This window comes from Carcharhinus amblyrhynchos, chromosome 18 (assembly GCF_965287045.1).
Source record: "Carcharhinus amblyrhynchos chromosome 18, sCarAmb.v2.hapA, whole genome shotgun sequence".
Lineage (NCBI taxonomy): Eukaryota > Metazoa > Chordata > Chondrichthyes > Carcharhiniformes > Carcharhinidae > Carcharhinus > Carcharhinus amblyrhynchos.
Genome location: NC_137341.1, coordinates 34,008,352 through 34,032,396, shown reverse-complemented (window position 1 = coordinate 34,032,396; position 24,045 = coordinate 34,008,352). Strand labels below are relative to the sequence as shown.

Below are 24,045 nucleotides of genomic sequence, written 5' to 3'. Positions count from 1 at the left end.
TATGTGTCCTTGTTCTTCTCTGCCCTTAGGTTTTCGTTTTTCATTTGTTCATGGGATGGGGGCATTGCTGGTAAGACTAGCATTTGTTGCCCTCTCTAATCTTGAGAAGGTGGCAGTGAACAGAGACTGATGGCCAAGTTCCACACACATGAGGACAGTCTCAACAGGGATCTTGGGTTCATGTCGCACTATCTGTAATCCTTACCTTCGGCTTTTAATTAATCATGATATCCGGGCAGTTACTGGTTCACTAAATCAAACTCTCCACACAACCTTTAATACCCTGTCTCTTTCTCTGGAACTATTCTCACCCTAATGTTCCCTCGATACAGTCCTCATCAGTCCCTTTTGCTCATTCATCTGCTGTCCTTGGTATCATCATCCAAAATCATGCTGCCAAATTTCCATAAGTATGCTGACCATATCCAGATATCTTCTTGACCTCCTCTGTTTTAAAATTGTCTACCAGTCAAACATCCAGAACAGTAGGTTGCAAAAAATCCTTCCAATTAAACAGAAACCATTGTCTTTGGTTTCCATCACAAACTTTTTTCTCGAGCTGCTAACTCCATCTGAAGCTGGATTGTTCGCAACTTGTTATATTTCACTCCACTTCCTACCACACATCGCACCGTCATTCAGACCGTCTCAAATTCTGGAATTCCTTCCTCTCTTTCCTCCTTTCCGGCACTCCTTGGAAGTTACTTCTGAGAATAATTTTGGTCATCTGGCCTAATATCACGTTAAGTATCTCTGTGTCAAATGTTGCCCTCCAACATTTCTGTAATGCATCTCGGGGACGTTAAAGGCACTGTATAAATGTAAGTTTTTGTTGTAACAAAGATCTGCAATCATATCAGCAAGTTGCTGTATACATGACAGTGATTTCTATCACCCCCAAATGTGTAGTTGCTGAGTGGGGGGGGGGGGGGGGGGCGGTGGCGGTTCTGGGGATATTTGGTCATTTGTTTCAGTACCTGAACAAGGAAGGGACTCTTATGATCTTCAAAGCAACAAAAAAATCCAACTGACTTCCGACTGTGAAATGCCTGAGTGAGAGGAAACAAGGGAATGAAACTTCTGGTCACCTGAATTGGCGGGCAGATTATTCTGTGTTTAAATACCTTAAGCAATTATTTCTTTGTGGTGGGTAGACTCTGTCTGGGTACAACAAAATCCCACCCCTTTCAGACAAAACAAGAACATTCAGAACATTGTTTTCTGCTGTGCTACATTAGAGTGGGGGTACAAAATATTAACCAGATGGTATTTTAATATTGAGATCCTCCAGCTTGTTGCACTTCACGGAAATCCCCAGCAGTTCCTTCCCCTCTTACTACGATCGACGCTTTCTCCGCAGTACTTTTTAATGCCGAATGTTGCTTTAAATATGCAAAAGAATGTGTCTCTTTAAAGCAGAGTCGGAGTAAGTGGGCGGGTGGGATTGTATTTGCGCCTCTCTGTGTTCTCAGCTGCTCCAATGTCACAGAAGCTGTTGCTTTTCCTCTCAGCTTTTGCCAGCCCGTCAGCTGATGAGCCGCTTCACCCCACACACACACGTAGTGGCGTATGCAGAAACATACCCCTTCGCTAACTGATCATTGTCCATTTCCTCTTTTCCCATTTCACCCCAAGTGTGCCCCTCTTCCCACTTTGCGACGAAGCCCCTTTTTGAGAAGCGAACCGGTAACCTGGCTGCAGTCTGTCCGGGAGCTTGGCGAGGACCGGGGAATAGTCCTTTGTTTACATGCAATCCCGGTCCCGGCGGAAGGAGGCGGCGGTGCTGCGAAAGCACCAGCTGTTTCCCGCCATTTACAACCATCTGATAGAGCGATCAGCTGGAAACACACATACTGAACCTGCACTCAGCCAGCCTTTTATTTAACACAATTATTATTTCTGGACAATTCTTTTCTCCAGGTGCAAGACATGGAATATTTCGTGGTGCCGACTCAAAAGGTACCGTCATTCCAGGAATTCAGGAAGAGTGAGAAAGAAGTGATAGGAGGTCTCTGTAGGTGTGTACTTTTCTCTCCCCATTTATAAATATGGATATATATATATCATTTTTCTTTTGCTACTAACAAGCAAGGCTCCATCTGCTGTCTGCATGGAGGAGCTTGCAGAGCCCCAGGAGGAGGAGGAGAGACAGAGAGGTGGGGGATGCGGTGTTGTTGCTGAGTGATGGGGCTGCAGGAAGGGTTCCACGTGGATTCGGGGTTTGGAACGCGGCGGCTCCAGGGCAACGTTCCAAAACGGAATGGATACACTCGGAGGTTCCAAACACACCCACGTGGGAAGCGCTGCATCCACGCTGCCCGAACTAGGTAAAGGGGGTTGTGGGGGAGCTGATATGCCCACTTCCCGGTCACCGATCCTTCTCTCACTCTCCTCTCGATCGGAGTCCAAACAATTCCCCCTCCTCTCGCCCCAGGGGCGCACGTGGGTCCAGCGGTTACTTTCCGGGTGTAATTTGCGGGCCATCGGGTCGGATTTTTAAAAAAAAATGTCTAAAGATTCCCTCTGCCGGTTCTTCCGGGGCGACGCGAAGCACTGATCAACTCATCTTTCTCCCCTCCACCTTCTGCAGCTAGTGTTGGGGCTGTGCGGAGCTTCGGGCCTGCCTGTTCCTCTGCAGCCCAGCTGGAGGTAGCGGGCGTGGGGCAGCGTGGGAGCTGTAGTCCATCTTGGCTGCTCGGAACTCTGGGAGTTGTAGTGTCACGCTGCAGAAAGGATACCCCACCTTGCCCCAAAACCAAAGCCATCCAGCTCAATCTGACCTCCACGCAACGCCTATATAAATTATTCTAAAATCGAGTCCTTTTTAAAATACGTTTGATTTTACCAGGACAAAAGCAAAATATATGGATGTTGGAAATCTTAAAATAAAAACAGATAATGTCGGAAATACTGCCAGTCCTGTTCAGTATCCGAGGAGAGAGAAACTGAGGTAGTTTCAGGTCAATGACTTTTCATCAGGTCACCGACCTGAAGCTCTTTCTGTCACCACAGATGCTGCGAGATCTACTGTGTGTGGAGCACGGATCTATTGGGCTGAACAGTCCTGTGATGTAAATGCTATATATGTATTTGCAACATTTTCTGTTCGCATTGTTGAATATATTGGGAACGGATTGTTCACAGTCAATGCAGGTTACTGGACTTATTAATGTAATCTCATCTGGGGACCAGCATTTACACATTTGGTCTCACAACCGTTGATACCTGATCATCCTGAATCTACAACAGAGCAACGGGCTATTTGACTCAATTGATCAATGCTAGTTCACGTAAGCCTTCTCTCTTTTTCCCTCTATATCAACCCCCTCACATACGCGTTAAGCCCCCCCCCCATAAATTCACAAGCGTTATCAAGTGCACACCACAATATAAAAAGGAGCTATACTAAAGATGTGCTGTAGTAGACCGAGAATTATTTGATTCTGTACCTGCCTCAGGAGTGTTTGATGGGATAGTGTGAAATGTGTTCACTGAACTCTTGAGAATGGGCACCATGGAAGTTATTTATATAGATATTTTTCTATAGTATATATCTACACTCTTTATTAATGGTGAAACTTCTGTTCATTGCTGACATGTTACATAAGAACATAAGAAGTAGGAGCAGGAGTAGGTCAACTAGCCCTTCGAGCCTGCCCCGCCATTCAATAAGATCATGGCTGATCTGTCGTGGCTCAGTTCCACATTCCCACCCTCTCCCCATAACCCTTAATCCCCTCTCTTATCAAAAACCCATCAACCCGCGTCTTAAAAATATTTAGCGAGGTAGCCTCCACCACTTCAACGGGCAGAGAATTCCAGAGATTCACCACCCTTTGAGTGAAGAAGTTCCTCCTCAACTCCGTTCTAAACCGCCCCCCCCCCCTTTATCTTGAGGCTGTGCCCCCTAGTCCTACTGTCCTTTCTGAGTGGCAAGAGTCTCTCCACCTCTATCCTATCCACCCCATTCATCATCTTATACGTCTCAATGAGATCTCCCCTCATTCTTCTAAACTCTAACGAGTACAAGCCTAGTTTATTCAGCCTCTCCTCATAGCTCAACCCCCTCAACTCCGGTATCAGCCTAGTAAACCTCCTCTGCACTCCCTCCAAGGCCAAAATATCCTTGCGTAAGTACGGCGCCCAAAACTGCACACAGTACTCCAGCTGTGGCCTCACCAATGCCCTATACAGCCGCAGCAAGACCTCCCTACTTTTATATTCAATCCCCCTCGCGATGAAGGCCAGCATCCCATTCGCCTTCCTGACCACCTGCTGCACCTGCAAGCTGGGTTTTTGCGACTCATGCACAAGGACCCCGAGGTCCCTCTGCACCGTCACCTGCTGCAGTGTTTCTCCACGTAAGTAATAATCCTTCCTACCATTATTCCTACCAAAGTGGACCACCTCGCACTTGCCAACATTAAATTCCATTTGCCATTTCCTGGCCCATTCGCCCAGCCTATCTAGATCCTTCTGTAGACGCTCCCCACCCTCCGCACAATTTGCCTTTCCACCAATTTTGGTGTCATCAGCAAATTTCGACACCCTACACTCGGTTCCCTCCTCCAGATCATCTATATAAATGGTAAATAGCTGAGGCCCCAGCACCGACCCCTGGGGCACTCCACTAATCACCATCCGGCAATCCGAATAGCACCCATTGACCCCCACTCTCTGCCTCCTATTTGACAACCAGTCCTCTATCCACGCTAACACCCTACCCCCAACTCCATGCCCCCTGACCTTCTGCAATAACCTCTTGTGAGGTACCTTGTCAAACGCCTTCTGAAAATCAAGAAAGACCACATCCACCGGCTCTCCTCTATCCACCGCCCTAGACACATCCTCATAGAACTCCAGTAAATTTGTCAGACACGACTTGATAATACCAACACATTGGTGCATATCATGGAATGGTTATTCCACAGAGAGCAGCCATTAGGTGTTTGAGAGAGCTACTCAGCTAGTACCAGTGTCTGGCACTTTAGCCCTATAGCCCTGCATGTTTTATTTCAAATAATTATCCAATTCTCTTTTTTGAAAGCTTTGATTGAATCTGCCTCTACTAGACATAAGGCACTCCATTCCAGATTCTAATCATTTGCTGTGTAAAAAAAGAAAATTCACAGGTTGCCAGTGATCTCAAATTGATGTTCTCTGTTTCTCTATCTTTCCATGGAAAGTTTAAAAAAATCCTCTTCATGGGAGGTCGGTGTCACTGGCTAGGCCAACACTTGTTGTCCATCCCTCATTGCCCTTGAGAAGTTGGTGGTGAGCCACTTCCTTGAACCATTGCACCCACACTGCTGTTAGGGAGTTCCAGGATTTTCACCCAGTGACAGTGAAAGAATAGTCATTTGGTTCCAAAGTACGTCTGTGTGTGGATTGGAGAAGTTGCAAGTGGTGGTGTTCCCATGTATCTGCTGCTGTTCTGAGTGCTGGAGGTTGTGGGTTTGGAAGGTGCTGTTGAAGAAGTCATTAGATGGTACACATTGCTACCACTGTGCATCAGTGGTGGAAGGACTAAATATTGAAGGTAGCAGATGGGATGTCAATCAAGTGGACTGCTTTGTCATGGATGGTGTTGTCTTGAGTGTTGTTGGAACTCACCCATCCAGGTAAATGGAGAGTATTCTTTCACACTCCTGACTTGTGCCTTGCAGATGATGGGCAGGCTTGGGGAAGTTACAAGTTGCAGAATTCCCAACCACTGACATGTTCATGCAGTCACAATATTGCAATGGCTGGTTCAGTTCCATTTCTGGTCAATGGTAACCTGTACAATGTTGATAATGGAAGATTTAGTGACAATAATACCACTGAATTTCAAGGGCAGATGGTTAGATTCGCTCTTGTTGGAGATGGTGATTGCCTGGTGCTTGTATAACATGAATGTTACTTGTCAGCCCAAGCCTGAATGTTGTCCAGGTCCTGCTGCAAATAGTCATGGCTGCTTCAGTATCTGAGGAGCCGTGAATGTGTTGAACATTGTGCATATATTACTGAGCATCTTCACTTCTGACCTTATGATGAAGGGAAGGTCATGAATGAAACAGCTAAAGATGGTGGTTCCAGGACATTACTCTGAGGAAATCCTGCAACAACGTCCTGGGGCTGAGATGATAAACGTTCAACACCTGCAACTATCATCCTTCATGCTAGGTATGACTACAACACTTCAGTTTTCCCTGATTCTCATTGGCTTCACTTTTACTTGGGACCTAGCCGCCACACTTAGTCAAATGATGTCCTTATGTTAAAGGCAGTCACTCTCACCTCACTAGTTTCTCCCTTTCTACCCTGTCTGGACCCTTATGATTTTAAATGCCCCTATTAAATCTCCTCTAAACTTTCTTCTCTCATAAAAAGTAACAGCACCTGTTTCTCCAATCTATCCTTGTAATTGAGGGTAACGATGATACCATAGTGTTAATGTTAATGAGTGAGTGGTGTGCTGTGCCCAAAAGCAGGTCCCTTGACTCATTGTCTGCTGAAGCTTCATCTTGAGCCATTTTCTTGACAGATTTTGTTACTACCTTCCATCCTCAGTGAGGAGGAGGCTCCAAGTCTACCTCAGCTGGAACAGGAACCAAACCACATTGATGTTATTTGGAACTGCACAGTAGCCATCTAGCCAATTGAGCTAACTTGTCCCTAACAGTGATAATACTGGACTTGTATTTCAGGGATCCAGAATAATGCTACCTCACAGCAGCTGGAATTGACTAGAGTGAGAGAATGTTTACTAATTATTGAGTTAAGAAGTTCTACAATTGAAAATGACTTGTTAATCTATCGTTGAAATTCTGAAGCAGGCTGCATGAACAATTTTGCTTTCTTTTAACATTCCTTTTTGCATTTAAAAAAATCAACATAATTGAAATTTTGCATCTGTATGTACTTCCTGTTGATAGTTTCCTTTGTAAATTCCTGTTTTACATTTCTGGTGAAAAATGTAAAATGTGTCTCACTGTGACTGCACTCCCTTGTGCTACAACACAATTGGCAGGAAGCAGTCATTACAACCTATCTGGCAACTTTTATTATCGATGTAGGCACAGAAAATAATGGAGATACAAAAATGTGGGCAAAGTTCTGTCTGTTTAACTATGTAAGACCTCTGGATCTTACTTGCTAGTATGGTTCCATTTTGATTACTGAAAAAGTATTGCCTTTTGCAGATATTTGTGTGGTAGACTTAGTGTGAAAAGACGTGGGAACCTGTGTTAATTGCCTAAAGAGGTTCAGACCAGCAGGCTTTTTGATATAGCAGATTATGTCACTCAAATTGGATTCATTGTCTCGTGTTGTGGAATGGGGAATCTGTCACGTACCAGTAAGCCCTGATTGAAGCTGTTGAGTAGATGGTTAGTAGCAGGTGAGAATGGGATTGGACATGACCACCATGCCAGTGGAGTCAAATAGGCCACAAAAATGTTTTTGCAATTGAATAATGGTCATTCAGATGAAGTCCTGCAAGAGAAATTGTTAGGAAGTGAGTGGGAGGGATAAAGTTATGATTGTCTTATATTGTATTTCAGCTTGGCTAATATCCCACTGACCCAAGAGTCTCAGAGAGACCAGGAGAGGAGGATACGGAGAGAAATTGCCAACAGCAATGAGCGACGCCGAATGCAAAGCATCAACGCTGGGTTCCAGTCCCTGAAAACACTGATACCACACACTGATGGCGAGAAACTCAGCAAGGTTAGGGTTCAATTGGTCCATTTGTACAGTTTCCAGTGGGGAATGAGGTGCTTAGACAAAACCACTCCGAATTGGAGAGAGGGTTACAGCACTTGGAATAGGAAGGAGTGGGGGCAGAGGGCTTGTTTTAACTATTTCTTTTTGATAATTTGAAGTAGTTTATCGTTCAAATACACCAAGTTAAGTTGCAAGCACTTTTATATCAAATATAAATGCAGCAAAAAAATACACTGATTCAAACATTGAAAAGGTACATTTTCCAAACACTCCAGAAGGGGCATTGCAAATCCCTTTCAATCGTTTGTCGCATACATTGAGAATAGCTGTTGTGTGTCTCTTACCGAAACAAAAGGACTGGAAAGCAATACTGCTTTGCCATGATATTAATTTGTTGATCATGTTGAATTGGACAATCTGTTTCAGCGTAAGAGATTAAATGTGTCCAATTGGGTGATAGAGGAAAGTCTTCCAATGCTGCTAATGATGGAGTTCTACTGTATCTGTTGAACAAATGCAAAATTGGAGAACGTCCCAATAATCAGCTTCCCTCATGATGCATTTTTCTCCAGTTGAAGGAGATAATTTCATTTCAGTGGTTAAATATTACCCTGGTTGGAGAGGCCCAATTCATGCACCTGTTATTTCTCTTCCTCACAGGCAGCCATTTTGCAGCAAACAGCAGAATATATCTTTTCACTCGAGCAAGAGAAAACCCGACTACTTCAACAGAACTCTCAGTTGAAGCGTTTTATTCAGGTGGGCAGAGTGCCTGGAATTGGTGGGGTAAGGGCTGGTGTGGGTAATGGCCAGTGGCAGCTGCCTGTTTTTCTGGGACATTGCTGGGTGCAGCCTTGGCAGATTGAACGAATATAGTGTTTAGGTCGATGTGGGGACTGTACAGTTTTGTTACGGTCTTGTAACTCATGTTGGTGGTAGTGAGTTGCACTCTGCACTTTTCAAAGAAGCCTCTTTTAAGGAAGACGTGTGCCCCCTGTGGACAACAGGTGGCGGGCAGAGGATAGTAGCTGGGAAGGAGGGGATAGTACAAGCCATTGCCATTTTTAAAACAGGTATGCCCATCAATATGGGACTGCTTAACTGGCTACCACATCAATAGTCCTCTGACATTGGCAGGTACAACAATAATAGTTGACCATAACTTTAATGTCCCTGTTTGAATAGTGAATGATCCTTGAAGTGAATGCTTTACAGAGATACAGGAGGAGGCTATTCAACTCTTGAGCCTGCTCCACCATTCAGTTGGATTGTGGCTGGTCTATTCTCCAACTCAATTTTTCTGTCTTCGCTTCATATCCCTTAATAGCAATGAATATCAATTGATCTTGACTGGGGTGTTGTCAGGCACATATGAGCAATTATATTCTATCTGGGTGTTTAACAATGATTGCATTTAAGGACTGAGTATGAAGAAATACAATAGCCAATTTAAACATAGCAATGTCTCACAAACAGCAGTGAGATACATGTTTTCTGTTATGTTGATCGAGTGACAAATATTGGTTAAGACACAGGGAGAAATTGCCTAATGTATCATCTAAAATGCATTGTGATTATACTTGGATTAGCTGTCATTGCGTTTAACTGAGCTTTGCCTTCCAGGAGTACAGTGGTTCCTCCCCAAAGCGGAGACGTGCAGAGGATAAAGATGAAGGCATTGGCTCCCCTGATGTCTGGGAAGATGAGAAGCTGGATGACCTAAAGCGGGAAATGATTGAATTGCGACAGCAGTTGGACAAGGAGCGTTCAGTCAGGATGATGCTGGAGGAACAGGTTGGTGGTGTTTGCTTTGATGCATGTTCACAGATGAAGACAGCACCAGGTGCAGTACTAAGGCATGCACAGCCGAAGGAACCAGATTTGATCTTGGGGCTGAGTCAGTTGATCACATTAACCTTTAGCACCCAGATGAAAGAGAAAGGGAACATGACCTCTGTGCTTGAATGCTATCTGGGGAGCTACTCTGAAATCTGTCTGTGTGTGGATGTTAGGTGAGGAGTTTGGTTGCGATGCCACCACCTGGACGTTCCCCTCCAAGCCTCCCACCACCCTGACTTGGAAATATGTCTTCGTTCCTTCACTGTTGCCAGGTCAAAATACCGGATCTCCTTCCCTAACAACACTGTGGATGTATCTACACCTAATGACTGCAACTGTTCAAGAAGGCATTTCATTGCCACCTTCTCGAGGGCAATTAGGGATGGAAATGAATGCTAGCCTAGCTAACGACGCCCATATCCCATGAATAAATAAAACATAGTCCTTTTATCCCATCCATTCATGAAGATGGGCACCAGTGGCAGAGCAAGGATTTTTGCTCACAAGAAGGGTGGCACAGTGGTTAGCACTGCTGCCTGACAGTGCCAGGGACGTGGGTTCAATTCCAGCCTTGGGTGACTGTCCGTGTTGAGTTTGCACTTTATCCTCGTGGTGGCGTGCATTTCCTCCCACAGTCCACAGATGTGCAAGTTAGATGGATTAGTCATGCTAGATTCTCCCTTAGTCTCCCAAAATGTGTGGGTTTGGGGAATTAGCAGGGTAAATGTGTGAGGTTACAGGGCTAGGGCAAGGGGTGGGTCAGGGTAAGGTGCTCTGTCAGTGAGCTGGTGCACACTCGATGGGTCGAACAGTCCTTTTCCACAATGTAGGGGTTTTATGAACTGCCTTCTTGATTATAACTGAGTGACTTACTGGGCCATTTCAAAAGTCAACCTTATTGCTGTGGAACTAGAGTTACTTGTAGACCAGATAAGGATGACTGAATTCCTCCTCAGAAGGAAGTCAGTGAACTAGATGGGTTTTTACGATAATTGGTAGTTTCATTGTGACATTGTGACTGCTTCTGATACTAGCTTTTTGTTCCAGATTTATTTAATGAACTGAATAGAAATTCCCCAGTTGCCTTGGTGAAGTTTCAATTCATGTTACAAGATCATTATTTTGGGCCTCTGGATTCCTACATTGTCACTATACTATTGTATTCTTAAATGGCACAAAGACAATGATTAGGCACAGGGTTGTGACTTGGGCAAAGTATTTTAGGGCATCTAGGAGCCGTGTTAGGAGTGGTGGGGAGGGGCAGTAGTGCAGCAGGTACTTCCAGCCAGACTCAGCATTGCATGTGAAACAGGAGCCCAGTGGATAGGAGGCCATGCTTTTTCCAGAGCCTATTTTAATTTGATCTCCAGAAAGCTCTCCACTGTCCCTCACAAACTGATGAGGTGCATCTATTGTCAGGTTCGCTCGCTGGACGCCCACATTTACCCTGAAAAACTAAAGGCTATTGCGCAACAAGTACAGCTGCAGCAACGGCACCAGGAGCAGCCCAAGATCCTTCAACAGGAGGAGCAGCATGAGCCCGAGCCCCATCTTATGACACAGGTCAGCACTTGCCACCCCAGTGCTCAAACTGCATGCAATAACATCAATTTGTTATCACATAAGGGTGATGCCTCTCTTAGAATCAGAACACAATTGTTTGAGGCTTCAGCCAGTGTCAACAGTGGGCTCTTGTAAGAAGTTAGTGAGCAACACAGGTTAACTTGTTGTAATAACTTTTTTTTCCCCCTCTCTGGTTATCTTTTAGCTTCTGCCAGCACATGTCTTCCCAGCGTCAACCCACCATCCCACTGTCATAGTGCAGACTCCACCCCCACCGGCTTCACACCAAGTCACCGTGGTAACAATGGGACCATCCTCAGTCATCAATAGCCCCTCCACTACATCAAGACAGAACCTAGACACCATTGTGCAGGTAAGGCTGTTCCCCTGAAGGCCACAACTCCCCAGGGCTTCCAGCAGCCCTCTAGATTTTAGGAACTTAGGAACAGTTCTGGAGTATAATGTTAGCAAGTGTGAGGTTATTCACTTTGGCAGAAATAATAGTAGGAGGGATTACCATTTAGAGGGCGAAAAGCTGCAGCATGCTACGGTGCAGAGGGACCTGGGGGTCCTTGTGCACGAGTCACAAAAACCCAGTCTGCAGGTGCAGCAGGTGATCAAGAAGGCAAATGGTATGCTATATCTTTATAGTGAGGGGGATAGAATATAAAAGCAGGGAGGTCTTGCTGCAACTGTACAGGGTACTGGTGAGGCCGCAGCTGGAGTACTGTGTACAGTTTTGGTTGCCGCATTTGCGCAAGGATATTTTGGCCTTGGAGGGAGTGCAGAGGAGGTTCACTAGGCTGATACTGGAGATGAGGGGGTTGGACTATGAAGAGAGACTAAATAGACTGGGTCTGTACTCGTTGGAGTTTAGAAGGATGAGGGGGGATCTTATAGAGACGTACAAAATAATGAAAGAGATGGATAGGATAGAGGTAGAGAGATTCTTCCCGCTTAGAAAGGACAGCAGGACTAGAGGGCACAGCCTCAAGATAAGGGCGGGGACAGTTTAGATCGGAGTTGAGGAGGAACTGCTTCACTCAAAGGGTGGTGAATCTCTGGAATTCTCTGCCTGTTGAAGTGGTGGAGGCTACCTCGCTAAATATATTTAAGACACAGGTAGATAGGTTTTTGACGGACAAGGGAGTTAAGGATTATAGGGAGAAAGCGGAAAAGTGGAACTGATCCACTTCAGATCAGCCATGATCTTACTGAATGGCGGGGCAGGCTCGAAGGGCTAGATGGCCTACTCCTCCTATTTCTTATGTTCTTATGTAACAGGAAGAGGCCATTCACCCCATTAGACCTGTTCTGCCATTTAGTTAGATCATGAACGATCTGTAGCTTAGCACTTAACATTTAATCACCTCTGATCCATATCCCTTTATTCAACATCAAGAAAACAATCTTAGTCTTGAAATCTCCAGTTGACCCCCAACATTCACAGCCATGTGGAGAATTTCAGATTTCCAGTACTCTCTCTAAAAGTGTCCTTCCTGATTTCATTCCTGAATGACATGGCTCTAAATTTTAAGATTATGCCTCTTGATCTGGCTTGCCTACCAGAGGAAAAGTTTCTCTTTAACTGTCTTGCACTTTAATCAGGTCACACCTCAACCTTCTAAACTGTCCTTTAAACCTCCAAGCTTCAGTGTCGTTTTGACAGATTTGCAATGCACCCTTCAAGACTAACTTAACTCACCTTAAACAGCGAGATCTCTTCTTTTAGATTCTACTTCCATTGGCCCCAATCTACTAGTTTATCAGCAATTCTTGGTGCCAATGGGTCAACACTGCTCACAGAAAAAGCCTAAATTCTGCAAAATTGGGCAGGTTATCATAGAATCCCTACAGTACAGAAGAGGCTGTCGGCCCATTGAGTCTGTACCAACCACAATCCCACCTGGGCAGTATTCTCATAACTCTATGCATTTACCCTGCTCATCCCCCTGACACTGGGCATGTTAAATTGACCCTAATCAACCTGACCTGGACTTTGGGAGGAAACCGGAGCACCCAGAGGAAACATGCAGATATGGGGAGAATGTGCAAACTCCACACAGTCACCCGAGGCTGGAATTGAACTCTGGCGCTATGAGACAGCAATGCTAACCACTGTGCCACCTTGCTGCCCGAGCTAATTACTTGAACTAAATCCTCATTTGGCCTTCGACCATCATGAAGAAACAATAAACAAGTTGCCATAGGTTGCCATCAACTTCTCTCCTGATTATCCTCCCACACTGTTAGAAACAATAACCAAAATCGAACCTCTTTCCAGTGTCAAAATTCCAGGCACTGATGTTGTTGTCCCAGCTGAGGCCTACAAGGCAGAAGGTCAACACCTGATCAGGAATCTCACTGAATTCTTTAAGTCTATATGGGAACAAGGAACCATCTCACAAGAGTCCAAAGGTACATCCCATGTCAAGCAGTACAAGCAGAAAGGAACTTGCTAACCTTGTGACCATCTCAGAGGAATCTCACTTCTTTCCAAAATCTTTGCCAGAATTATTTTGATTGAGTTAGTGCAACACCTCGAGCAGGATCTGCTGCCAGAGAATCAGTATGGTTTCAGAAACGGTTGAGGAACCACTGATGTGGTGTTTACTGTTAGATGACTCCAGGAAATTTGCCAAGAACAACATGGACCTCTAAACCATGTTTGATCAAGACCGTTAGAATCAGAGAATCCTACAGTGCAGAAAGAGGACATTTGTCCTATTGGGCCTGCACTGACCACAAACCCACTCAGACCCTATTCCCATAATCCCTAGCATTTAGCGTAGCTAGACCCCCTGACACTAAGAAGCATGGCCAATCCATCCAACCTGCACATCTTTGGACTATGGAGGAAACCAGAACACTCGGAGGAGACACATAGAAAAATGTGCAAATTTCACACAGACAGTGATCCAAGCTGGGAATTGAACCTGGGTCCCTGGCACTGTGAGGCAGCAGCGCTAACCACTGTGCCCACAAACATTTTTGAAACTCATAGAGAAATTTGGCTCCCCTGGAAAATTCATCTCAATGGTTCAGCAGTTCCATGATGGCATACTCATGTGTAGCCTGGATGATGGTGATTCTTCTGACCCATTCTCAGTAATTAATGGAGTTAAATAGAGCGGATTTGATTTGATTTATTATTGTCACATGTATTAGTATACAGTGAAAAATATTGTTTTTTGTGTGCTATACAAAGCATGTTGTTCATAAAGAAGGAAACGAGAGAGTGCAGAATGTAGTGTTACAGTCATAGCTAGGGTGTAGAGAAAGATCAACTTAATGCAAGGTAAATCCATTCAAAAGTGTTGACAGCAGCAGGGAAGAAGCTCTTCTTGAGTCAGTTGGTACATGACTTCAGACTTTTGTATCTTTTTCCTGACGGAAGAAAGTGGAAGAGAGAATGCCCAGGATGTGTGGGATCCTTAATTATGCTGGCTGCTTTGCCAAGGCAGTGGGAAGTATAGACAGAGTCAATGGATGGGAGGCTGGTTTGTGTGATGGATTGAGCTACGTTCATGGCCTTTTTGTCATGCCAGTTGTGCTATATTCATCCTCTTCACCAAAACATGGTGCTTTTCTCGCCATGCTTTCTGATCCCTTCCATGATGCTAATCCTCGCATCTGCTGCTCAATCTGAGCTGACTGCAGACAAAGACTGAGGACACCAAAGACTTGCTTTGAGGTTTCTTGTCTGTCAATGACTGCACTAGCTGCTGTTTCAGAACTGGAATTGTTCTCCACTGCATGTGGTCTTGTGATCAGAATGATGGAAACTAAAAGTACTGTACCAGCCTGTTCCCTTGAACCCAGAATTTCAGCTCATGACCAGAACCTATTAGCTGTGAATAAGTTCATTTATTTCACCAGCACACTGTCTCGGGATGTCTATATTGATGACAAAAGACATCCAAGAATTGCCAAAGCAAGTGTAGCTTTTGGTAGACTTTGAATATCAGTCAGGGGATGAAGAGGACTTAATCTGCCCATCAAACAAAGACTATAGAGTTTAATCGTCCTGCCCACTCTGTTCTATGTATGTGAGAAGTGGACTGCGTACCAGCGCCATGCCAAGAAAGTCAACCATCATCACTTGAGCTGCCTTGGAAGCATCTGAGGATTAGATGGCAGGAAAAAAATTCAAACTTTGAAGTGGTCACCTGAGCTGGCATCCCAAGCATCCAAACCTTTTTGAGATAATCACAACTGACTTGGGCTGGTCATGTAGCCATAATGCTTAACACCTCCAAAGTAAGAACAGAAGAAGTAGGAGCAGGAGTAGGCCATCTAGCCCTTCGAGCCTGCCCCACCATTCAATAAGATCATGGCTGATCTGAAGTGGCTCAGTTCCACTTTCCCGCTTTCTCCCCACAATCCTTAATTCCCTTGCCTACCAAAAACCTACCTACCCGTGTCTTAAATATATTTAGCGAGGTTGCCTCCACCACTTCAACGGGCAGAGAATTCCAGAGATTCACCACCCTTTGAGTGAAGAAGTTCGTCCTCAACTTCGTTCTAAACTGCCTCCCCCTTATCTTGAGGCTGTGCCCTCTAGTCCTGTTGTCCTTTCTGAGCGGGAAGAATCTCTCTACCTCTATCCTATCCATCCCTTTCATTATCTTACACGTCTCTATAAGATCCCCCCTCATCCTTCTAAACTCCAACGAGTACAGACCCCAGTCTATTTAGTCTCTCTTCACAGTCCAACCCCCTCATCTCCGGTATCAGCCTAGTGAACCTCCTCTGCACTCCCTCCAGGGCCAAAATATCCTTGTGCAAGTGCGGCGACCAAAACTGTACACAGTACTCCAGCTGCGGCCTCACCAATGCCCTGTACAGTTGCAGCAAGACCTCCCTGCTTTTATATTCTATCCCCCTTGCTATAAAGGCCAGCATCCCATTCGCCTTCTTGATCACCTGCTGCACCTGCAGACTGGGTTTTTGCGACTCATGCACAAGGACCCCCAGGTCCCTCTGCACCGTAGCATGCTGCAGCTTTTCGCCCTTTAAATAGTAATCCCTCCTACTATTGTTCCTGCCAAGGTGGATAACCTCACACTTGCCAACATTGTACTCCATCTGCCAGGTCCTCGCCCACTCACTCAGCCTATCTAGATCCCTCTGCAGACTTTCCACACCCTCCGCACAATTTGCTTTTTCACTTATCTTTGTGTCATCAGCAAATTTCGTCACCCTACACTCAGCCCCCTCCTCCAGATCATCTATATAAATGGTAAATAGCTGAGGCCCCAGCACCGATCCCTGCGGCACTCCACTAGTTACCAACCGCCAATCAGAATAGCACCCATTGATACCAACATTGATACCAAAGCGAATCTTCAATGGATAGTTGAGTCTAGGGTGGACTCTTGTGATAATGAAAGAAAGCGCTACAAAGCCATGCTGAATGGAGGCTTCATTTAGGAGTTTTGATATTAACATAAAGTCCTTGGAAAAGCTCATCAGGATCACTGCACCTGATGCAAGTTGGTGTGGCTTTCTTGTTAGGGACTAGATCAGAAACTCCGAGGTATATTATGAAGTTAGCCTAGATGTTTTTGAATTAGGGCGAGCATAACATGTTTTGTTCCAGGTATGACTCAATTGACCCACTAGGAAACTTTTATTAAAACAAACTTTATTTAAGACAGTTAGAATATCATAGAAAGAATTAGCATATCTTTTACCAATTAAAATACTTAAACGTGACAAAGTATAATTCCTAACAGCTATCCATCTTTACAGTTCCATTGTAAGCAGTATCCTCAAAGATATAAAACCCTCTTCAGAATTAGCACAAAACAGATATACTCACATGGGTGCTACATTTCCAACCTTTTAACCTGTCTGGAGAGTTACCTTTCTTTGACTCCCATACATCAATTTCCAGACAAGCATATAATCCTCAAAGGGCAGAACTTCAGAGAAATACATCTAGTCTCTGACAGATCCCAGTCTCCAGACTTGGGAGAGAGAAAGAACTACTTTTCTTTGCAGCTTCCAAGCAGCAACTGGATTGATTTTTCTGTATAAGTCTAGCACCATCCAGTCACATATCCTTACTTGTTAATCAACCTAATGAAGCCCCACTCTGCAAAACCCGAGAGAAAACACTAGAATAACAGAACATAAGAACATAAGAAATAGGAGCAGGAGTAGGCCATCTAGCCCTTCGAGCCTGCCCCGCCATTCAATAAGATCATGGCTGATCTGTTGTGGCTCAGTTCCACTTTCCCGCCCTCTCCCCATAACCCTTAATCCCCTCTCTTATCAAGAACCCATCAACCCGCTTCTTAAAAATATTTAGCGAGGCAGCCTCCACCACTTCAACGGGCAGAGAATTCCAGAGATTCACCACCCTTTGAGTGAAGAAGTTCCTCCTCAACTCCGTTCTAAACCGCCTCCCCTTTATCTTGAGGCTGTGCCCCCTAGTCCTACTGTCTTTTTTGAGCGGGAAGAGTCTCTCCACCTCTATCCTATCCATCCCATTCATCATCTTATACGTCTCAATGAGATCTCCCCTCATTCTTCTAAACTCTAACGAGTACAAGCCTAGTTTATTCAGCCTCTCCTCATAGCTCAATCCCCTCAACTCCGGTATCAGCCTAGTAAACCTCCTCTGCACTCCCTCCAAGGCCAAAATATCCTTGTGCAGGTGCGGCGCCCAAAACTGCACACAGTACTCCAGCTGCGGCCTCACCAATGCCCTATACAGCTGCAGCAAGACCTCCCTACTTTTATATTCAATCCCCCTCGCTATGAAGGCCAGCATCCCATTCGCCTTCCTGACCACCTGCTGCACCTGCAAGCTGGGTTTTTGCGACTCATGCACAAGGACCCCGAGGTCCCTCTGCACCGTCGCCTGCTGCAGTTTTTCGCCACGTAAGTAATAATCCTTCCTACCATTATTCCTACCAAAGTGGACCACCTCACACTTGCCAACATTAAATTCCATTTGCCATTTCCTGGCCCATTCGCCCAGCCTATCTAGATCCTTCTGCAGACTCTCCACACCCTCCGCACAATTTGCCTTTCCCCCAATCTTGGTGTCATCAGCAAATTTCGACACCCTGCACTCGGTTCCCTCCTCCAGATCATCTATATAAATGGTAAACAGCATCAGACCAGATTAAAACAAACATTCTAGCAGCCAGGACAACTATGCTACTGCAGTAACAGTAGGGCTGCTGGATGCAGACAAAATGGCACTGAAAATAAAACAAACCGCTAAAACAGATCCTGCTCAAGAAAGATGACCCAAATACATTTCTTTAAAGGCACAGTATCGTCACATTCTTCAAGTGTAAATCACAGGTAGAGAGACATGCAAGAAGAGGAATCAATGAGCCAGCCACTCATCCAAAACTCAGTCGGTTTCAGTATCCTGTTCTGTTTTCAGCAGAACTGTTCGGGCACAGATCAGCCACCTACGTACTGAATGGAACCCTACAAAAACCCAAATGATGAACATGGTCATCTTTGCCTCAAAGAAGACATTCCTTTTTGGGTGTGGTGCCCAGAACTGAATGCAGGCACTCCACGTGGGGTCTAAACGAGATGATTCAACTGAAGCATCACTTCTTCCCCTTTGTATTTCAGTCTCTTTGAGATAAAGACCAACATTGCATTAGCCATTTTTGATTTGTGTAACTGTGGATTGACTTTTGGTGATTTGTGTACTCTGACACCTTTCTTTTCTCCACCATTAAGAAATATTCTGACTTGTCTTTCACAGATCCAAACTGAAAGCCTTTACACTTCCCTACACTGAACTGCATATGCTGTAGTTTAGCCACTTATTTATTCTCTCTGTTCCCCTTTGTAACATCCTGCTCTCAAATAAGTTCCCATGCCTCCTAACTTTGTACAGAACTTTGTTCCCATGCCTCCTAACTTTGCCGTGCTAGTTTTCGCTCCTCCAACCTAAGAATATGAGATTGTTATGTCTCTCTTGGCTGAAAGCAGACAACTCTTTGAATTGGGAATGGGGGTTTCTCTTAATAACCATTACAAATAGAAAATTTTACCAATTTTGCCTCCAGTTTCTGCCCTTTTCTTGCCTTTGTATGGTCCATGGCTGACACTTCCCTTTTCCATTTCTGGAGATAGGCTATCAACCAATATTCATTAACCCACAGCTAATTTGACTACACAGCCTGATAATCTATTTCCTGTAAGGATTCTACATTCTCCCACTTTCTCCATTTCTGTTACATCTATTCTGATGATACAATCTTACACTAGCCCTTCTGATATTTGTTCCCTTTTCTTACCTCTCACTGCAGTTGACAAGGCCTTGACTCTGCTCCATTTCCCAGACTTCTGCTCTCTCCCCTTATCCTCCCTCCCAGAAGATTAAGAGGGTTTCCCTTGTCATCATCTGTACATATCCAGCATCCATATTCAATTTTCTACCACCTTCAGTATCACCATCAAACACATCTTGGCTTCCCCTTTCAGCATTCCGAAAGGTCTGCTCCTCAGTCACTCCCTTCCCTTGTGAGTGAAGATGGATCTAACACCTGCCCTTTTACCTTCTCTCTCTTTGCTGTTCAAGGCCCCAAACAATTCTTTCAGATGAAACATCAATTTATAAATATTACTTTAAATTTTGTCTACTGTATTTGCTGTTTATAATGTGATCAGCTGTCCACTGGGGAGATCAAATACAGGTTGGGTGACTGCTTTGCAGTCCACAAGGATGACTGTAAGTTGCCTGTGGCTTGCCATTTATCCTTACCTTGCTCCCGTACTGACCTCTACCCTTGGCTTCTGCAATCAAGGACAATGCAAGCTTGAGGAAAAGCACCTGATCTTTTCTTTAGGGACTTTATAGCCTTCTGGACTCAACATTGGGTTCCAACAATTCCAAATTGTCATCTGTCTCCATTTTGTTTCCTTTTTCTTTTCTAGTTTTGATTTTTTTCTATTTTTTTTCAAATGGCAGTTGTTCATCATTCTGCCATTCACATCTCCTCTACACGCATCTTATGTTTCTTCTCTTGTTCCATTATTACTCCCTTTTGTCTTGCACCACCAGTCCTGTATACATGGGTGGTGTTGGTTACTCAAATGCTGGTTAATGGAGTGTTCAGTTTACTGATGGAATACAACACACTATATGTAGCACAAACTAATATTCAAGTACTCAGAAAATAAAGAATAGTATTCTTGCTTCTAATCTTCAATAGTTCATTAAAACATACAATAATACAATAAACAGCTTTGAGGTCTGTATCACTTTATAATTGCCTTTGGTTGGTAAAATGATGATTTGTGTTAGGAGAACATCAGAGCCAGGGACCTGGTTTGATTCCAGCCTTGGCTGACTGTATGGAGTTTGTATGTTCTCCCCGCCTATGTGGGATTCCTCCAGATCCTCTGATTTCTTTCCACAGTCCAAAAATGTGTAGGTTAGGTGGATTAGCCATGGTAAAAGCATGGGGTTACGGGTATAGGGTGGGGGTAAAATGTTTTTTCGGAGCGTTGGTGTAGACTCAATGGCCTCCTTCTATTCTGTAGGGAGTGTATGGAAATTCTGGTTAATAGAAAGTTCTGGTTGGTAGAGCACGGATAACACAGTTTACTATACTTATTTAAATTTTCCCAGTTTTGATGAAAAGCTTTCAACTTGAAATATTAACTCTGTTTCTCTTTCCACTTATGCTGCCAGACCTGTTGAGTATTTCCAGCATTTTCTGTTTTCACAAGTGCAGATTCCTGCCCTGGGCTGGGGAAATGAATAGGCATTTATGCCAACTGTGGCACCTCAAGTAAGACAGGTTAACTTGGTAGTCACAATTTGAACCTTGGGTCACTAAGATTCTTGTGGTAATTTCCTAATCAGCCAACCTGGCAAGTTTTACTAAGATTTTTTTCCATATCAAACAATCATCCCTGTGTTTCTCTCTTCACCTGTCCCCAATGGATTGATGCCCAGTGAGTTTTTTTCTGTTTGAATCGCAGGCGATCCAGCACATTGAAGGAACACAAGAGAAGCAGGAAGAGGAGCAGAGACGAGTAGTCATTGTCCAGCCTAGCCGTGCTTGGCCAGGCACCGAATCAGACAGGGAGAGGAGTGAAGCGACGGAAATTATGGTGCCAGGCGAGGAGAAGGAACCCATGGAGAGAGTACTTCCATGACACTACTGATGTGCCAGGCCGGGATTGATCCAAACATCGTTCTCAATGTTTTTATTTCGAGAAAGGAAAAAAAGGTTGAGGTCTCTTTTTTGACCTTCCCAATACTGTAAACCGTCTCAGCCTGGAATGAGAAAGGCTATTAAAAATCTGGACCATACCAGAAGGGATTGCAAAATCCTTTCTTGTGCTCATGACTACCTTGGAATTCGTAGCTGAAGTGTTGCTGAAGGACATTTTAGCTTTTTTTTAATGATTTGGGGAGGGGTGGGAGTTTCAAGCACTTACCAATTTGTTCAGTCCAGTGGGGCACTTCCTCCCAGTGTGAACTGTGGACCCCACTTCTGTAATTGCCGCCCTCCCGCTTCTTGTACTGATGTAGGTGATTTTTTTTTAAACATTGTTCTTCATGTAGTTGGTTTGTTAGTTCCTTCCATTTCTCCCATATCTGTTTTTTTAAGTTGAGATGAGGTTTGTTCATGGAAAAGCTATTATATTTTGTTAAGAAAGTGGGGAAAAAAGGCACCTGCCTTGCAAAGAAAGAAATAAAGTTTGTACTTTGTTTTTTTTAAAACAATTAGTTTTTTTTTGTGTGCATGCGTTTTCTATGAGTAAGTGTTAAGCATATGTGAGTAGGTAAACATCAGATTAATGTTGATCAGAAAACCACTCAAATTCAGGACATTAGGGTGGTCTTGACTTTTTGTGATAGTGTAAAATAGGAAAATAATTAATCGGTCACCAGTTTTGCATCTCTTCATTTTTACTTTTGTTAGCACTTGGTATTCTATTCCTGAATAATTGCTCAACTCTTGTCAAAAGTTACATCCATGTGGACAGGATTGAAGTTTGTCTGTGATTTTAAAAAGCAGAGCAGAGATAGTTGTTGTCCAAATCTGTAGGCAACTGCCTAATACCCTGCATAAAACCAACATCCTGTACTAAAATAGTACTTTTAATGTGATACTGGGTTGAATGGTGCTTACTATGAGCATTAATAGATAAAATTAGACACAGAGCCACCCAAGGAGATATTAGGCAGGTGACCAAGAGTTAGGTTTTAAAAGTGAATCATTTTTATTCACTCGAGGGAATGGGTGTTACTAGTGGCCAGCATTTATTGCCCATCCCTAGTTATCCAAGGGCAGTTGAGAGTCAACCACATTGCTGTGGCTCTGGAGTCACATGTAGGCCAGACCAGGTAAGGACGGCAGATTTCCTTCCCTAAAGGTCATTAGTGAACCACATGGGTTTATTCCCAACAACTGACAATGGTTTCATGGTCATCAGCAGATTCTTAATTCCAGATTTTGTTTTTAATTGAATTCAAATTCCATCACTTGCCATGGTTAGCCCGGGTCCCCAGAACATTAGCTGAGTTTCTGGTTTAATTGTCCAGCGATAATACCGCTAGGCTATTGCCTCCCCTTGGAAGGGGGAGCGGGGAAGAGAGTTGGAGATCTTTAGGAAGGGAATTCCAGAACTTGGCGCCTAGTCAGCTGAAGTCATGGGCACAAATGATGGGAATTGGGGTTGCGTAAGAGCCCACAGCTGGAAGAAAGCAGATATCCTGGAGGGTTGTATAGTTAGATGAGTTTACAAAGATGCTGATGGATGAGATCAATTGAATAGGAAAATGTAACTTTTAAATTTTAAGTAGGATTAGAAGCAGAGGAGTGAAGAGAAAAAAATCCAAGGAAATCTGACAGAGTAAATGCATGGAATAAAAAATCCAGCCCATTGTTAGTTAACAGAATCAGTACAACCTCCTTTTTTGGTGGGGGAGGGGGTGAGGCAGGCCAACAGGTCACATGGCCCCTTTGCTTGCTTGTGGCAGTATGTGATTGGCCCAATAGCACTGAGGGGGCTAGATTTTAAAAATGGCAATCCTGTGTCATGGGTATGATGAATAATGGCATCCGCTGCTATTTCTGTGGTGCTAATCCTCTCTGCCGCTGCTCTCTGCAAATACATCTGCCATTTCCAGCAGCAGCAGCAGGTGTCCCTGTTCGATGGAAAGACAGTCCCTTCCCTGCGTGTCAGCAACAGCAGAGGAAGATTAATCTCCTGAGGCTGTACAAGAATGTTTGGGCCATGTGTGCACCAGGAGCTGAGGCGCCCCATTCTTGGCCAGTTAGACAGCATATGGTCAAAACTAGTGCCTGCCCAGCTACAAGGTGTCAAAGGAACGCAGGAAGTTTATAGTGTGACACGTACATGCTCAGCAAGACTGGATTAAAGGTCATCAAGCTCCCACAATATACAAATCTAATAACTGGAAAATTCACTGAAACCCATTTGGGGGAAAAAATACAGATGGGCAAGTTTTTCCTTGAATGAATTTTGACACTCTTCCCAAATTGTACTCCCCTATACACTGCACTCCCAGCCACTGGGAACAGTCCTGGCATGAGTGGCTGGGTGATTATGTACTGAGATGTTGCAAAATTCAATACAAGATTTTCTTCAACTTTGCCTCTTGCTGACTTATGCTGCATGATAGATATTGGATGTCCATTGTTTATTTTTTGATTGTTGATAGGCTCTTCCACTGCAGGTAGCATCACACAGCAGTCCCATCCAATCCTCACTCAACGTTGCACACCTCCCTGATGTGACTGAGAGGCAATCCTGGCTGATTTATTTTCCTGCCCTGTCCCTAATGCAGGGGCCATGAACCCTATTAATTGCTATGATTGGATAACTCAACACAGACCAGCAATCAAACTTTACTGCTCACCAAAGAACTATATTTTTTTCTATTGAACGCATCACAGTGCTTTGAGT

The 24,045-nt window shown here is 44.3% G+C and overlaps 1 protein-coding gene across 4 annotated transcripts; it reads left to right on the top strand.

Annotated features, from left to right (window-relative positions):
• The first annotated feature begins 1,303 nt into the window (after positions 1-1,303).
• tfap4 (transcription factor AP-4 (activating enhancer binding protein 4)) lies at positions 1,304-21,849 on the top strand. Of its 4 annotated transcripts, none has more exons than XM_080206744.1 (7): positions 1,304-1,959; positions 7,545-7,710; positions 8,368-8,466; positions 9,331-9,501; positions 10,966-11,109; positions 11,315-11,482; positions 21,085-21,845. In XM_080206744.1, the coding sequence occupies exons 2-7, from the start codon at positions 7,636-7,638 to the stop codon at positions 21,259-21,261; spliced, it is 834 nt and encodes a 277-aa protein (XP_080062870.1). In that variant the 5' UTR covers positions 1,304-1,959; positions 7,545-7,635; the 3' UTR covers positions 21,262-21,845. The 4 variants fall into 4 exon arrangements, with proteins under 4 accessions (XP_080062870.1, XP_080062868.1, XP_080062867.1 ...); XM_080206742.1 differs by having other exon boundaries at positions 1,304-2,018; positions 21,085-21,844; XM_080206741.1 differs by lacking the exon at positions 1,304-1,959 and adding an exon at positions 2,070-2,327 and having other exon boundaries at positions 21,085-21,849.
• The last annotated feature ends 2,196 nt before the right edge of the window (positions 21,850-24,045 follow it).